This window comes from Oncorhynchus tshawytscha, linkage group LG31 (assembly GCF_018296145.1).
Source record: "Oncorhynchus tshawytscha isolate Ot180627B linkage group LG31, Otsh_v2.0, whole genome shotgun sequence".
Lineage (NCBI taxonomy): Eukaryota > Metazoa > Chordata > Actinopteri > Salmoniformes > Salmonidae > Oncorhynchus > Oncorhynchus tshawytscha.
Genome location: NC_056459.1, coordinates 26,765,617 through 26,782,540, shown reverse-complemented (window position 1 = coordinate 26,782,540; position 16,924 = coordinate 26,765,617). Strand labels below are relative to the sequence as shown.

The 16,924-nt window shown below is 45.6% G+C and overlaps 1 protein-coding gene across 1 annotated transcript in view; it reads left to right on the top strand.

Moving 5' to 3' along the window:
- The window catches only part of LOC112240222 (adhesion G protein-coupled receptor B2-like), a 199,434-nt gene that overhangs the window by 159,572 nt on the left and 22,938 nt on the right, over positions 1 to 16,924 (top strand). Inside the window, exons 19-21 of the mRNA XM_042309838.1 lie at positions 1,200 to 1,239; positions 5,337 to 5,509; positions 13,596 to 14,264. Of these exons, the coding sequence (XP_042165772.1) occupies positions 1,200 to 1,239; positions 5,337 to 5,509; positions 13,596 to 14,264 (882 nt within the window). The remainder of the gene's footprint in view (positions 1 to 1,199; positions 1,240 to 5,336; positions 5,510 to 13,595; positions 14,265 to 16,924) is intronic.

Here is a 16,924-nt window from a genome sequence, read left to right as displayed (position 1 = left end):
TTAGGTTTGGTGACAGAAAGGTAGAGCTGGTGTTAGGTAGAGCTGGTGTTAGGTTTGGTGACAGAAAGGTAGAGCTGGTGTTAGGTTTGGTGACAGAAAGGTAGAGCTGGTGTTAGGTAGAGCTGGTGTTAGGTTTGGAGACAGAAAGGTAGAGCTGGTGTTAGGTAGAGCTGGTGTTAGGTTTGGAAACTGAAAGGTAGAGCTGGTGTTAGGTAGAGCTGGTGTTAGGTTTGGAAACAGAAAGATAGAGCTGGTGTTAGGTTTGGAAACAGAAAGGTAGAGCTGGTGTTAGGTAGAGATGGTGTTAGGTAGAGCTGGTATTAGGTAGAGCTGGTGTTAGGTTTGGAAACAGAAAGATAGAGCTGGTGTTAGGTTTGGAAACAGAAAGGTAGAGCTGGTGTTAGGTAGAGATGGTGTTAGGTAGAGCTGGTGTTAGGTTTGGAAACAGAAAGGTAGAGCTGGTGTTAGGTTTGGAAACAGAAAGGTAGAGGTGGTGTTATTGGTCCAGCATCTTCCGGGTTTGGCCGGGGTAGGCCGTCATCGTAAATAAGAATTTGTTCTTAACTGACTTGCCAGTTAAATAAAGTTTAAATTAACGACAACAAATCTTCTGTAGCACCATTAGAAAGGTGTATTCTAGCATCTCTGTCTCTAAATCATCATCTGTAGGACCATTAGAAAGGTGTAATCTAACCTCTCTGTCTCTAAATCATCATCTGTAGGACCATTAGAAAGGTGTAATCTAACATCTCTGTCTCTAAATCATCATCTGTAGGACCATTATAAAGGTGTAGTCTAACTGTGTATTGCTGTGATGTTATTTTCATCTTTCAAAAGCACTTCTCCTCTCATCTTCAGTCATTTCTGTTTCATCTGTGAGGGTCTTCCCCTGTTTGCTAGGGCTGTCTGGCTTCAATATGGCTGTCTGGCATCAATATGCAATGGAAATGAATCGCTGTCTCTTGATGTTGTGTTAGTTGGAATAGAATATTAGACTGTATTATTCTGTTTCCCAATGTTGCCCCAAAACCATACTATAACTATTACGCACGCACGCACACACACACACACACACACACACACACACACACACACACACACACACACACACACACACACACACACACACACACACACACACACACACACACACACACTGATGTGTAACTGTCTCTCTTCTGCCCCATGCTCTCTGCCAGTCGGACTTTGAAAAAGATGTGGACCTGGCATGTCAAACAGGTAGGATCTCTCTCTCTCACTCTCCATCTCTCTCTCTTACTCTCCATCTCTCTCTCACTCTCTCTCTCTCTCTCACCCCTTCTCTCTCTCTTTCTCTGTCCCTCTCTTGCTCCCCTCTCTATCTCGCTCCCCTCTCTATTTCTCTCTCTCCCTCTCTCGCTCACTTTCCATCTCTCTCTTTCTCCTTCTCTCACCCCTTTCGCTCTCTCTCTCTCTCTCTCTCTCGCTCTCTCTCTCTCTCTCTCTCTCTCTCTCTCTCTCTCTCTCTCTCTCTCTCTCTATCACACTCTTTTGTATCAGTCTAACATGCTGTCAATGTGCCCATGGGGAGCACTACGCTGTAGCTAAGGCTTGCTTGTCTGAATGTAAATGCAGTGATGGGAACAATTGAGTCTCAGAATTCAATCATGAGCGGTACTATTTTGCCCTGTCAATCACATTGATTTCATCCAATGGGATCTCTCCGACTTGAAGGAATGAATCTGTTATTGGCTGAGCTCGGTAGCCCTTGAGTCGGTTCAGAGCCGCAATGTTCCCCATCACTGGAATTTAGATGTGTGTGTGTCTGTGTGTGCGTGTGTGCGTCTGTATGCCCGTACGTGTTTGTGTCTGTATGCCCGTACGTGTGTGTGTCTGTATGCCCGTACGTGTTTGTGTCTGTATGCCCGTACGTGTTTGTGTCTGTATGCCCGTACGTGTGTGTGTCTGTATGCCCGTACGTGTGTGTGTCTGTATGCCCGTACGTGTTTGTGTCTGTATGCCCGTACGTGTGTGTGTCTGTATGCCCGTACGTGTGTGTGTGTGTGTATGCCTGTACGTGTGTGTGTCTGTATGCCCGTACGTGTGTGTGTGTGTGTGTGTGTGTGTGGGTGATGTATGTAACACTGTGGACGTAAATTAACACCCAGCCATGGTTACTTTCCCCCCTCCACCCTTGCAGAGAGAGGACACCCATGTAAGTCTGGCACCAGCCTGACCCTCATAACACAGTCAATCACTAATGGCCCAACTCTAATTTGAGATCTACATCAAACTCCTGACTCAAACTTTCATGCAAATCTTGTAGGACGTGAAACGCTGCAGGGATGCAGTATTATGTGTTTGTAGATTTAAGGTGGTCTCTGATTGAAGGCCCTGTTCATTAGAACAACGGAGTATTGTACTCCCTGACGAAGGCTATGCCAAGATTGTTCTCTGATTTAGTTCTATCGAACACGCTATTGTAATAATATAATGTAATAACACGAAAATTCTTCTCCCTTGATTCTTCTTCTTTTATCTCTCATTAACATCAATACACAGAAACTGTATGAAACTTTGAGCTACTTACCGATGTACTTGCAGATTGTCCTAAGTTAATTGTGGCCCAGCAGTGACCACTCTAAACTCTGACGCTGTGTGCATGTAATTCAGCATGACTGTGTGACTGCGAGGTGAGACCCATGGTGGTACACCTTCGGACTGCATTCAATCAAAAAAATGTACTGGATTGATTGAATGTGGCCCATTGAGTGACCATATTCAATCTGACCGGTATAAACCTGATTTGGTGACCAGGTTAGCATGACTGTGTTATTAATATGCATGCAGGGTTAAATATGTTGCTCTAGTCCAGGGCAACTCCAGTCCTCCAGGGTCTGGTTGTCGTCACACTTTGTCTCCATTCCTAGCAAACAGCTGATTAATCAAATTCAATTCTAAACTGAAGATCATGATTAGGCGATTATTGGAGTCAGGTGTGTTAGCTGGGGCTGGGGCACCAATCAGGCCCTGGAGGACTGGCGTTGGCCATCCCTTGTCTAGTTGAACTGGTGTTCTGACTATATACAGTAGGCTATGGTATTCTGACCTTGTATGTCTGTCTATTGCAATGACTAAGGCTACGCCTCAAATTACACCCTATTCCTAAGTGCACTACTTTGATTAGACGACCAAAACAAACAAGTGCACTATACAGGAACAGGATGATATTTGGCCTTATTTGTTTAGATGTTGACTCTTACCAGTTAGTCATATATTGTAGTTGGGTATTTTAGAAGTGTCTTCATTCCTTTGTTTGTTCACTAAACTAAAAGTATGAAAATGAAAAGGACAACCAAAACATTCTCTAAGTTTCATTGTGGTCTCAGTATAAGACATAGAAATCTCATCCTACCTTGCTGTTGGTCTCAGGACACACACACCCACACACACACACACATACAATATAAAGCAATCTGTCACAACTAGACAGGGAATAATGAGTTCCCATAGTGGCCATGTGATGGAATGGAAGGCCACAGCAGGGGGTTACCCAGGTCCATTTCATTTGGAGCCCACTGCATTTTACACAATGTCACTGACTATGTCCCAAAATGGCTCTACTATTGACCTGAGCGCTATGGGCCCTGGTCAAAAGTAGTGTACTAAACAAGGAATAGGGTGTCATGTGGGACAGAGATACTCTCTCATACATCTTACCAACTAGCCAGACCGCCTCTATCTACAGTATATACTGTGTGAGAATAGCTGAGGGCCACAGTGTCAGGAACAAAGCTCACCTCTGCTGAGTCACCCCTACCACAGGACCGGGAGTCTAGAGAGAGTTTTCTGTCTTCATTCCAGTATATTTCAAGGGTTGTCTGCATATATGATGAATGGGTCTGCTTTTTGTCATGTTTTGTTGCTGTTTTTTAAATTGTATTAATTCCACAGGTGTCTATTATATTAAAACCATGTCAGGAGGCTCAATGCATATATGCCCCTCTCTCTCTCTCTCTCTCTCTCTCTCTCTCTCTCCCTTCTCTCTGTCTGGTCATTCTATTTTTATACCATCTTACCTATTTTAACTATTTTTTTCATGTACTGTATTGTAAGTTCACTATATATGCCTCAAACTCTTCTTCATATCCCTTTATCCTGCTCTCTATATCTATCTTTCTCTCTATCTCTATCCTGCACTCTATCTCTATTCTGCTCTCTATCTCTATCCTGATCTATATCTATTCTGTTCTCTATTCTGCTCTCTATATCCATCCTGCTCTATATCTATTCTGCTCTCTATCTCTATTCTGCTCTATATATATATTCTGTTCTCTATCTCTATTCTGCTCTCCAATCTCTATCCTGCTCTATATATATTCTGCTCTCTATCTCTATCCTGATCTATATCTATTCTGTTCTCTATCCTGCTCTCTATCTCTATCCTGCTCTCTCTCTATCCTGCTCTCTATAAATTCTGCTCTCAATCTCTATTCTGCGCTCTATCTCTATTCTGCTTTCTATCTCTATTCTGCTCTCTATCTATCCTGCTCACTATCTCTATCTCTATTCTGCTCTCTATCTCTATCCTGATCTATATCTATTCTGTTCTCTATCCTGCTCTCTATCTCTATCCTGCTCTATATATATTCTGCTCTCTATCTCTATCCTGCTCTCTATCTCTATCCTGCTCTCTATATATATCCTGCTCACTATCTCTATCTCTATTCTGCTCTCTATATATATCCTGCTCACTATCTCTATCTCTATTCTGCTCTGTATCTCTATCCTGATCTCTATCCTGCTCTCTATCTCTATCCTGCTCTCTATCTCTATCCTGCTCTCTATCACTATTCTGCTTTCTATCTCTATTCTACTCTCTATCACTTCTCTTCTCTATCTCTATTCTGCTCTCTGTCTCTATTCTGCTCCCTTTCTCTATTCTACTCTCTATCACTATTCTCTTCTCTATCTCTATTCTGCTCTCTATCCTGCTCTCTATCTCTATCCTGCTCTCTATCTCTATCCTGCTCTCTATCTCTATCCTGCTCTCTATCTCTATTCTGTTCTGCTCTCTCTCTTTTCTGCTCTGTATCTCTGTCTCTACTCTGCTCTCTATCTCAAAATGCTGCTCTCTATCTCTATTCTGTTCTCTATCTATTCTGCTTTCTATCTCTATTCTGCTCCCATCCTCTATTCTGCACTCTATCTCTATTCTGTTCTCCATCTATATTCTGCTCCCATCCTCTATTCTGCTCTCTATCTCTATTCTGTTCTCCATCTATATTCTGCTCTTTATCCCCAACTCCTTTCCCCTCTCTCCCCTCCTCCTCTCTCCTCTCACTCTCTCCCTCCAGTCATCTTCAAGGAAGTTAACACCTGTAACCCAGCAACCATCACCGGGACCCTCTCCCGTATCTCCCTTGATGAAGAGGATGACCCCAAGCTGGCGGCCCACCAGGAGGGGGGCCTAGGGGTCAACTTCAGCTCCCTCCCTGGAAACATCCCCCCTCCCAACCTACTCGTCCAGGTGAGGGACCGATTGGATGGATGGATGGATAACTGGGCAGACGGCGATGGGATTAAATGCAAAACAAATCTACTCACACAATCAAATGTAGTTTCATTTAAGCCTATCAGTGTGGAGTACATTTGCATAGACCCTCCCTCTCAGGCATGTTGGGTCATTAGGGGAGGCAGGTAGAGTAGCGGTTAGAGAGTCAACTCAGAGGGTTGCCAGTTAGAATCCCGGGTCTGTCGGGACGTGAGCTGGCAACCGGAGGGTTGCTGGTATGAAATCCTAGATGCCATTGACTGCTGTTGTTCCCTTGAGCAAGGCACTTAACCCCCACAACAACAGCTTCCTGGGCGCCGAGTATGGCAGCCCCCCACACCATTCCAAAACCTTTATATATATGTACAGAGCATTCGGAAAGTATTTAGACACCTTGACTTGTTCCACATTATGTTACGTTACAGCCTTATTCTAAAATGGATTACATTGTTTTGTTTTCTTCATCAACACCCCATAATGAAAAAGCAAAAACAGGTTTTTAGAACATTTAGCAAATTTACAGAAAATAAAAAAGTGAAATAAACACATGTCCATAAGTATTCAGACCCTTTACTCAGTACTTTGCTGAAGCACCTTTGGCAGCGATTATAGCCTCATGTCTTCTTGGGTATGACACTACAAGCTTGGCACACCTGTATTTTGGGAGTTTCTCTCATTCTTCACTCCAGGTCATCTCAAGCTCTGTCAGTTTGGATGGGGAGCGTTGCTTCATAGCTTTTTTCAGGTGTCTCCAGAGATGTTCGATTGGGTTCTAGTCTGGGATCTCACTGGGCCACTCAAGGACATTCAGAGACTTGTCCTGAAGCCACTCCTGCGTTGTCTTGGCTGTGTGCTCAGGGTCGTTGTCCTGTTGGAAGGTGAGCCGTTGTCCCAGGCTGAGGTCCGGAGCTCTCTGGAGTAGGTTTTCAACCTGTTTGGGAAAGGTGTGCTGCTAGCAGGACACCTCAACAACATCCGGAGCTCTCTGGAGTAGGTTTTCAACCTGTTTGGGAAAGGCGTGCCGCTAGCGGGACACCTCGACAACATCCGGAGCTCTCTGGAGTAGGTTTTCAACCTGTTTGGGAAAGGGGTGCCGCTAGCGGGACACCTCGACAACATCCGGAGCTCTCTGGAGTAGGTTTTCAACCTGTTTGGGAAAGGCGTGCCGCTAGCGGGACACCTCAACAACATCCGGAGCTCTCTGGTGTAGGTTTTCAACCTGTTTGGGAAAGGCGTGCCGCTAGCGGGACACCTCGACAACATCCGGAGCTCTCTGGAGTAGGTTTTCAACCTGTTTGGGAAAGGGGTGCCGCTAGCGGGACACCTCGACAACATCCGGAGCTCTCTGGAGTAGGTTTTCAACCTGTTTGGGAAAGGCGTGTCGCTAGCGGGACACCTCGACAACATCCGGAGCTCTCTGGAGTAGGTTTTCAACCTGTTTGGGAAAGGCGTGCCGCTAGCGGGACACCTCAACAACATCCGGAGCTCTCTGGAGTAGGTTTTCAACCTGTTTGGGAAAGGCGTGCCGCTAGCGGGACACCTCAACAACATCCGGAGCTCTCTGGAGTAGGTTTTCAACCTGTTTGGGAAAGGCGTGCCGCTAGCGGGACACCTCGACAACATCCGGAGCTCTCTGGAGTAGGTTTTCAACCTGTTTGGGAAAGGCGTGCCGCTAGCGGGACACCTCCACAACATCCGGAGCTCTCTGGAGTAGGTTTTCAACCTGTTTGGGAAAGGCGTGCCGCTAGCGGGACACCTCGACAACATCCGGAGCTCTCTGGAGTAGGTTTTCAACCTGTTTGGGAAAGGCGTGCCGCTAGCGGGACACCTCGACAACATCCGGAGCTCTCTGGAGTAGGTTTAGGTTTTCAACCTGTTTGGGAAAGGCGTGCCGCTAGCGGGACACCTCGTCAACATCCGGAGCTCTCTGGAGTAGGTTTTCAACCTGTTTGGGAAAGGCGTGCCGCTAGCGGGACACCTCGACAACATCCGGAGCTCTCTGGAGTAGGTTTTCAACCTGTTTGGGAAAGGCGTGCCGTTAGCGGGACACCTCGACAACATCCGGAGCTCTCTGGAGTAGGTTTTCAACCTGTTTGGGAAAGGCGTGCCGCTAGCGGGACACCTCGACAACATCCGGAGCTCTCTGGAGTAGGTTTTCAACCTGTTTGGGAAAGGCGTGCCGCTAGCGGGACACCTGGACAACATCCGGAGCTCTCTGGAGTAGGTTTTCAACCTGTTTGGGAAAGGCGTGTCGCTAGTGGGACACCTCGACAACATCCGGTGAAATTGCAGCTCGCCAAATTCAAATGTAAATATAATTATTTAACATTCATGAAAATACAAGTGTAATACATCAAAATAAATCTTAACTTGTTGTTTATCCAGCCGCCATGTCAGATTTAAAAAATGTTTTATGGCTAAAGCAAACCATTAGATTATCTGAGGACAGCGCCCTGCTTACCAACACATGAAAAACTTATTTCAACCAAGCAAGTGCGACACAAAAGTCAGAAATGGCGATATAAAAATGCCTTACCTTTGATGATTTTCTTCTGTTGGCATTCAAAAAATGTTGTTTGATAATGTCCTTCTTTATATCCATAAAAACTCAGTTTAGCTGACGCACTTCAGTCAATAATCCATCCAGTTTCCCTCCATCAAATTGCATACAAAATGAATCCCAAACGTTACGAATAAACTTTTCCAAACAAGTCAAACAAAGTTTATAATCAAACCTTAGGTATCCTAATACGCAAATAAACAATCAAATTTAAGACGGAGAATAGTATGTTCATTACCGGAGATAAATAAGAAAGAACACCACCACCTAGAAAAACTACAATTTCTGGGTCATTTTTCCAAAATCCAGCCTGAAACTCTTTCTAAAGACTGTTGACATCTACCAATTATATGCATATCCTAGCTTCTGGGCCTGATAACAGGCAGTTTACTTTGGGCACGCTTTTCATCCGGATGTGAAAATACTGCCACCTATCCCAAATAAGTTTTAAGGAACTCTCTGTACTTTGCTCTGTTCATCTTTCCGTCTATCCTGACTAGTCTCCCAGTCCATGTCGCTGAAAAACATCCCCACAGCATGATGCTGCCACCACCATGCTACTCCGTAGGGATAGTGCCAGGATTTCTCCAGATGTGACGCTTGGCATTCCTGCCAAAGAGTTCAATCTTGGTTTCATCAGCACAGAGAATCTTGTTTCTTAATCTGAGAGTAATTTGGTGCCTTTTGGCAAACTCCAAGCGTGCTGTCATGTGCCTTTTATAGAGAGCTAGATTCCGTCTGGCCACTCTACCATAAAGGCCTCATTGGTGGAGTGCTGCAGAGATTGTTGTCCTTCTGGAAGGTTCTCCCATCTCCACAGAGGAACTCTGTAGCTCTGCCAGAGTGACCATCGAGTTCTTGGTCACCTCCTTGACCAAGGTCCTTCTCCCCCGATTGCTCAATTTGGCCGGGCGGCCAGCTCCAGGAAGAGTCTTCCAAACGTCTTCCATTTAAGAATGATGAAGACCACTGTTCCTGGGGACCTTCAATGCTGTAGAAGTGTTTGGTACCCTTCCCCACAACTGTGCCTCAAGACAAGCCTGTCTCGGAGCACTACGGACAATTCCTTTGACGTCATGGCTTGTTTTTTTCTCTGGCATTGTCACGATCATCGTCAAGGAAATGACCAGACCAAGGTGCAGCGTGGTGAGCGTACATTCCTTTATTTTTAAATGTCACCAACAAAACAATAAACAACAAAACTAACGTGAAGCACCGTAAGGCTATACATGCCACTAACAAAGGCAACAACCCACAAATGAGAAAAGGAAAAAAGTCTGCCTAAGTATGATTCCCAATCAGAGACAACGATAGACAGTTGTCCCTGATTGAGAATCATACCCGGCCAAAAACAAAGAACCAGAAAGCATAGACTTTCCCACCCGAATCACACCCTGACCAAACAAACATAGAGAATAAAAGGATCTCTACGGTCAGGGCGTGACAGGCATGCACTGTTAACTGTGGGACCTTATATAGACAGGTGTGTTCCTTTCCGAATCATGTCCAATCAATTGAATTTACAGCGTGGACTCCAATCAAGTTGTAGAAACATCTCATGGATGATCACTGGAAAACGGATACACCTGAGCTCAATATTGAGTCTCATAGCAAAGGGTGAATTAGGTAAATCTGTTTTTGCTTTATCATTATGGGCTATTGTGTGTAGATTGCTGAGGATATAATTTATTTTTTATCCATTTTAGAGTACAGCTGTAACTTAACAACATATGGAATACTTTGAATATTTTTCAAATGCACTGTACTGTATGTCTGTCTTTTGGAGTGGTTGGGTTTTAAAGGTGTGTCAAATTTCGATTGGTCCTGTACATTGACCAATAAAGTTATCTTAATCTTACAATTGTTTTTACCAGAAATGTAAAACTGCTCTCTATCCTGCTCTCTATCTCTATCCTGCTCTCTATCTCTATCCTGCTCTCTATCTCTATCCTGCTCTCTATCTCTATCCTGCTCTCTATCTCTATTCTGCTCTCTATCTCTATCCTGCTCTCTATCTCTATTCTGCTCTCTATCTCTATTCTGCTCTCTATCCTGCTCTCTATCTCTATTCTGCTCTCTATCTCTATCCTGCTCTCTATCACTATCCTGCTCTCTATCACTATCCTGCTCTCTATCTCTATCCTGCTCTCTATCTCTATCCTGCTCTCTATCTCTATCCTGCTCTCTATCTCTATTCTGCTCTCTATCTCTATCCTGCTCTCTATCTCTATTCTGCTCTCTATCTCTATTCTGCTCTCTATCCTGCTCTCTATCTCTATCCTGCTCTCTATCTCTATCCTGCTCTCTATCTCTATTCTCTTCTCTATCTCTATTCTGCTCTCTATCCTGCTCTCTATCTCTATTCTGCTCTCTATCTCTATCCTGCTCTCTATCTCTATCCTGCTCTCTATCTCTATCCTGCTCTCTATCTCTATCCTGCTCTCTATCTCTATTCTGCTCTCTATCTCTATTCTGCTCTCTATCTCTATCCTGCTCTCTATCTCTATTCTGCTCTCTATCTCTATTCTGCTCTCTATCCTGCTCTCTATCTCTATCCTGCTCTCTATCTCTATCCTGCTCTCTATCTCTATTCTGCTCTCTATCTCTATTCTGCTCTCTATCTCTATCCTGCTCTCTATCTCTATTCTGCTCTCTATCTCTATCCGGCTCTCTATCTCTATTCTGCTCTCTATCTCTATTCTGCTCTCTATCTCTATTCTGCTCTCTATCCTGCTCTCTATCTCTATCCTGCTCTCTATCTCTATCCTGCTCTCTATCTCTATTCTGCTCTCTATCTCTATTCTGCTCTCTATCTCTATCCTGCGCTCTATCTCTATCCTGCTCTCTATCTCTATCCTGCTCTCTATCTCTATCCTGCTCTCTATCTCTATCCTGCTCTCTATCTCTATTCTGCTCTCTATCCTGCTCTCTATCTCTATTCTGCTCTCTATCTCTATCCTGCTCTCTATCTCTATCCTGCTCTCTATCTCTATCCTGCTCTCTATCTCTATCCTGCTCTCTATCTCTATTCTGCTCTCTATCTCTATTCTGCTCTCTATCCTGCTCTCTATCTCTATTCTGCTCTCTATCTCTATCCTGCTCTCTATCTCTATCCTGCTCTCTATCTCTATCCTGCTCTCTATCTCTATTCTGCTCTCTATCTCTATTCTGCTCTCTATCCTGCTCTCTATCACTATCCTGCTCTCTATCTCTATCCTGCTCTCTATCTCTATCCTGCTCTCTATCTCTATTCTGCTCTCTATCTCTATTCTGCTCTCTATCCTATTCTGCTCTCTATCACTATCCTGCTCTCTATCTCTATCCTGCTCTCTATCTCTATTCTGCTCTCTATCCTGCTCTCTATCTCTATTCTGCTCTCTATCTCTATCCTGCTCTCTATCTCTATCCTGCTCTCTATCTCTATCCTGCTCTCTATCTCTATTCTGCTCTCTATCTCTATTCTGCTCTCTATCCTGCTCTCTATCACTATCCTGCTCTCTATCTCTATCCTGCTCTCTATCTCTATCCTGCTCTCTATCTCTATTCTGCTCTCTATCTCTATTCTGCTCTCTATCCTGCTCTCTATCTCTATCCTGCTCTCTATCTCTATCCTGCTCTCTATCTCTATCCTGCTCTCTATCTGCTCTATCTCTATCCTGCTCTCTATCTCTATCCTGCTCTCTATCACTATCTGCTCTCTATCACTATCCTGCTCTCTATCTCTATCCTGCTCTCTCTATCTCTATCCTGCTCTCTATCTCTATTCTGCTCTCTATCCTGCTCTCTATCTCTATCCTGCTCTCTATCTCTATTCTGCTCTATCTATCCTGCTCTATCTCTATTCTGCTCTCTATCTGCTCTCTATCTCTATCTGCTCTCTCTCTATCCTGCTCTCTATCTCTATCCTGCTCTCTATCTCTATCCTGCTCTCTATCTCTATCCTGCTCTCTATCTGCTCTATCTCTGCTCTCTATCACTATCTGCTCTCTATCTCTATCCTGCTCTCTATCTCTATCCTGCTCTCTATCTCTATCCTGCTCTCTATCTCTATCCTGCTCTCTATCTCTATTCTGCTCTCTATCATCTATCCTGCTCTCTATCTCTATCCTGCTCTCTATCTCTATCCTGCTCTCTATCTCTATCCTGCTCTCTATCTCTATTCTGCTCTCTATCCTGCTGCTCTCTATCTCTATCCTGCTCTCTATCCTGCTCTATCTCTGCTCTCTATCTCTATCCTGCTCTCTATCTCTATCTCTGCTCTCTATCTCTATCTCTATCCTGCTCTCTATCTCTGCTCTCTATCTCTGCTCTCTATCTCTATCCTGCTCTCTATCTCTATCCTGCTCTATCTATCTCTATCCTGCTCTCTCTATCTCTATGCTCTCTATCTCTCTCTATCTCTATTCTGCTCACTATCCTGCCTGCTCTCTATCTCTATCCTGCTCTCTATCACTATCCTGCTCTCTATCTCTATTCTGCTCTCTATCTCTATTCTGCTCTCTATCCTGCTATCTATCTATTCTGCTCTCTATCTCTATCCTGCTCTCTATCTCTATCCTGCTCTCTATCTATCCTGCTCTCTATCTCTATCCTGCTCTCTATCTCTATCTATTCTGCTCTCTGCTCTCTATCTATTCTGCTCTCTATCTCTATCCTGCTCTCTATCTCTATCCTGCTCTCTATCTCTATCCTGCTCTCTATCTCTATCCTGCTCTCTATCTCTATCCTGCTCTCTATCTCTATCCTGCTCTCTATCACTATCCTGCTCTCTATCTCTATCCTGCTCTCTATCTCTATCCTGCTCTCTATCTCTACCCTGCTCTCTATCTCTATCCTGCTCTCTATCTCTATCCTGCTCTCTATCTCTATCCTGCTCTCTCACTATCCTGCTCTCTATCTCTACCCTGCTCTCTATCACTATCCTGCTCTCTATCTCTATCCTGCTCTCTATCTCTATCCTGCTCTCTATCTCTATCCTGCTCTCTATCACTATCCTGCTCTCTATCTCTATTCTCTTCTCTATCACTATTCTGCTCTCTATCCTGCTCTCTATCTCTATCCTGCTCTCTATCACTATTCTGCTCTCTATCTCTATTCTGTTCTGCTCTCTCTCTAAAACACTATACAGCAAAGAGCCAATCTATAGTGATATCAACGCTAACTAATCTATATTGTCTTTAGTGATAGAAACTCTTACATAAAAGTATGCTATCTAAAACCTAAAGGGGTTCTTCGTCTGTCTCCATAGGAGAACCCTTTGAAACTCTTTTTGATTCCAGGTAGAACCTGTTTTATTCCAAGTAGAACCCTTTTGGCTTCCATATAAAAACTCTTTCCACAGAGGGTTCTACATGGAACCCAAAAGTGTTCTGCTATGGGGACAGGCGAAGAACCCTTTTGGAACCCATTTTTCAAAGAGTGTATTTAGTGATGTCAGTGATAATATCTGTAGTGTATTTAGTGATGACTCCTTAATATGAGTTTCCCCGTCTCACCATGCAGGTTCCCCCGCTGGGTGTTCTGAACGAGCTGAGTGACACCACTGTGAAAAAGGAGGTGAACGTGGAGCAGCAGATGCACCAGGGGAACCCCAGGAACACGGCACCTGTCTACCTGTGCACTGAGAGCGGGATGGGCTGGTCTCGACCGCCCCCTCCTCCCAACACTCTGGATGGACCTTGTGGGGGAGGGGAGGGGGACTATATGGTGTTACCCCGTAGGACGGTCAGTTTAAAACCCCCCCTGCACCCAGGTCTGGGGCTGGGGGGCGAGGACAAGCCGCTAAACATCGCAGTGGACGACCCACCCTTCCCCCCGCCCCCATCGCCCATGACCCTCCACCCGGCAGAGAGCGAGGCCTACCCAGCTGACTTCATCTCCCCCGGCGACCACAACATGAACATCGGCATGAACATGAACCGCTCTTACGGGACGCTCAAGCAGCTACCCGTGCACGGGAGTCAAGGTCCCCAGGGCCACATGCACGCTCCGGGTGTCCACGTGCATGGGGGCCACATGCATGACTACGGGCACTCGCTGAAGCCTGGCCAGAGGCCATCGGTGAGGCAGATTCTAACAGGAGGGGGAGGCGCGGTGGAGCGCAACCGGACCCTGCCACGCAACCTGGGCAGCACCAACACTAACACCAGCCTCTCTGCTGGCTCCCTGGAGGTAAAGAGAGAGTGATGGAGGGACGGGAGGAGAGTGTTTACAACCAGGTTGTATGACAGCTAGCATCAGTCTCTCTGCTAGCTGAAAGGGGGTGATGGAGGGAACAGAAGTGATGATGGGAGAAGAAGGGGCGCCAGATACAAACATTCACTCCGCTCTCCATACACACACGTTGTCCAGATACAAGGTTAATTAACCAAAACCCATGACAGAAAGATCACACACCAATCTTTCTCAAATACACACTGTGTGTTATTAGAGGGCTGAAAGCGCTTATTGTTGAAACATAGTGATTTCCTATATAGTCATGTCCCAGGGTTGAAATTAGCAGAGAAAGAAGATGGGTATGAACAATAAACCAGGGTATTGAATGGTGATTTAACTGTGGATGCCACTGTGATCCAGGTCTGTCAGAAGTCTGTGTGTGAGCCGTTTGTGTGTACTTGTGTGTACTTGTGTGTATGTGTGTGTATGTGTGTGTGTATAAATCCAAATCAAATCAAATTTTATTTGTCACATACACATGGTTAGCAGATGTTAATGCGAGTGTAGCGAAATGCTTGTGCTTCTAGTTCCGACAATGCAGTAATAACGAGCAAGTAATCTAACTAACAATTCCAAAAAAAAAAACTACTGTCTTATACACAGTGTAAGGGGATAAAGAATATGTACATAAGGATATATGAATGAGTGATGGTACAGAGCAGCATAGGCAAGATACAGTAGATGATATCGAGTACAGTATATACATATGAGATAAGTATGTAAACCAAGTGGCATAGTTAAAGTGGCTAGTGATACATGTATTACATAAGGATGCAGTCGATGATATAGAGTACAGTATCAACGTATGCATATGAGATGAACAATGTAGGGTAAGTAACATTATATAAGGTAGCATTGTTTAAAGTGGCTAGTGATATATTTACATAATTTCCCATCAATTCCCATGATTAAAGTGGCTGGAGTAGAGTCAGTGTCATTGACAGTGTGTTGGCAGTAGCCACTCAATGTTAGTGGTGGCTGTTTAACAGTCTGATGGCCTTGAGATAGAAGCTGTTTTTCAGTCTCTCGGTCCCAGCTTTGATGCACCTGTACTGACCTCGCCTTCTGGATGACAGCGGGGTGAACAGGCAGTGGCTCGGGTGGTTGATGTCCTTGATGATCTTTATGGCCTTCCTGTAGCATCGGGTGGTGTAGGTGTCCTGGAGGGCAGGTAGTTTGCCCCCGGTGATGCGTTGTGCAGACCTCACTACCCTCTGGAGAGCCTTACGGTTGAGGGCGGTGCAGTTGCCATACCAGGCGGTGATACAGCCCGCCAGGATGCTCTCGATTGTGCATCTGTAGAAGTTTGTGAGTGCTTTTGGTGACAAGCCGAATTTCTTCAGCCTCCTGAGGTTGAAGAGGCGCTGCTGCGCCTTCCTCACGATGCTGTCTGTGTGAGTGGACCAATTCAGTTTGTCTGTGATGTGTATGCCGAGGAACTTAAAACTTGCTACCCTCTCCACTACTGTTCCATCGATGTGGATGGGGGTGTTCCCTCTGCTGTTTCCTGAAGTCCACAATCATCTCCTTAGTTTTGTTGACGTTGAGTGTGAGGTTATTTTCCTGACACCACACTCCGAGGGCCCTCACCTCCTCCCTGTAGGCCGTCTCGTCGTTGTTGGTAATCAAGCCTACCACTGTTGTGTCGTCCGCAAACTTGATGATTGAGTTGGAGCGTGCATGGCCACGCAGTCGTGGGTGAACAGGGAGTACAGGAGGGGGCTCAGAACGCACCCTTGTGGGGCCCCAGTGTTGAGGATCAGCGGGGAGGAGATGTTGTTGCCTACCCTCACCACCTGGGGGCGGCCCGTCAGGAAGTCCAGTACCCAGTTGCACAGGGCGGGGTCGAGACCCAGGGTCTCGAGCTTGATGGCGAGCTTGGAGGGTACTATGGTGTTGAATGCCGAGCTGTAGTCGATGAACAGCATTCTCACATAGGTATTCCTCTTGTCCAGATGGGTTAGGGCAGTGTGCAGTGTGGTTGAGATTGCATCGTCTGTGGACCTATTTGGGCGGTAAGCAAATTGGAGTGGGTCAAGGGTGTCAGGTAGGGTGGAGGTGATATGGTCCTTGACTAGTCTCTCAAAGCACTTCATGATGACGGATGTGAGTGCTACGGGGCGGTAGTCGTTTAGCTCAGTTACCTTAGCTTTCTTGGGAACAGGAACAATGGTGGCCCTCTTGAAGCATGTGGGAACAGCAGACTGGTATAGGGATTGGTTGAATATGTCCGTAAACACACCGGCCAGCTGGTCTGCGCATGCTCTGAGGGCGCGGCTGGGGATGCCGTCTGGGCCTGCAGCCTTGCGAGGTTAACACGTTTAAATGTCTTACTCACTTCGGCTGCAGTGAAGGAGAGACCGCATGATTCCGTTGCAGGCCGTGTCAGTGGCACTGTATTGTCCTCAAAGCGGGCAAAAAGTTATTTAGTCTGCCTGGGAGCAAGACATCCTGGTCCGTGACTGGGCTGGGTTTCTTCCTGTAGTCCGTGATTGACTGTAGACCCTGCCACATACCTCTTGTGTCTGAGCCGTTGAATTGAGATTCTACTTTGTCTCTGTACTGGCGCTTAGCTTGTTTGATAGCCTTGCGGAGGGAATAGCTGCACTGTTTGT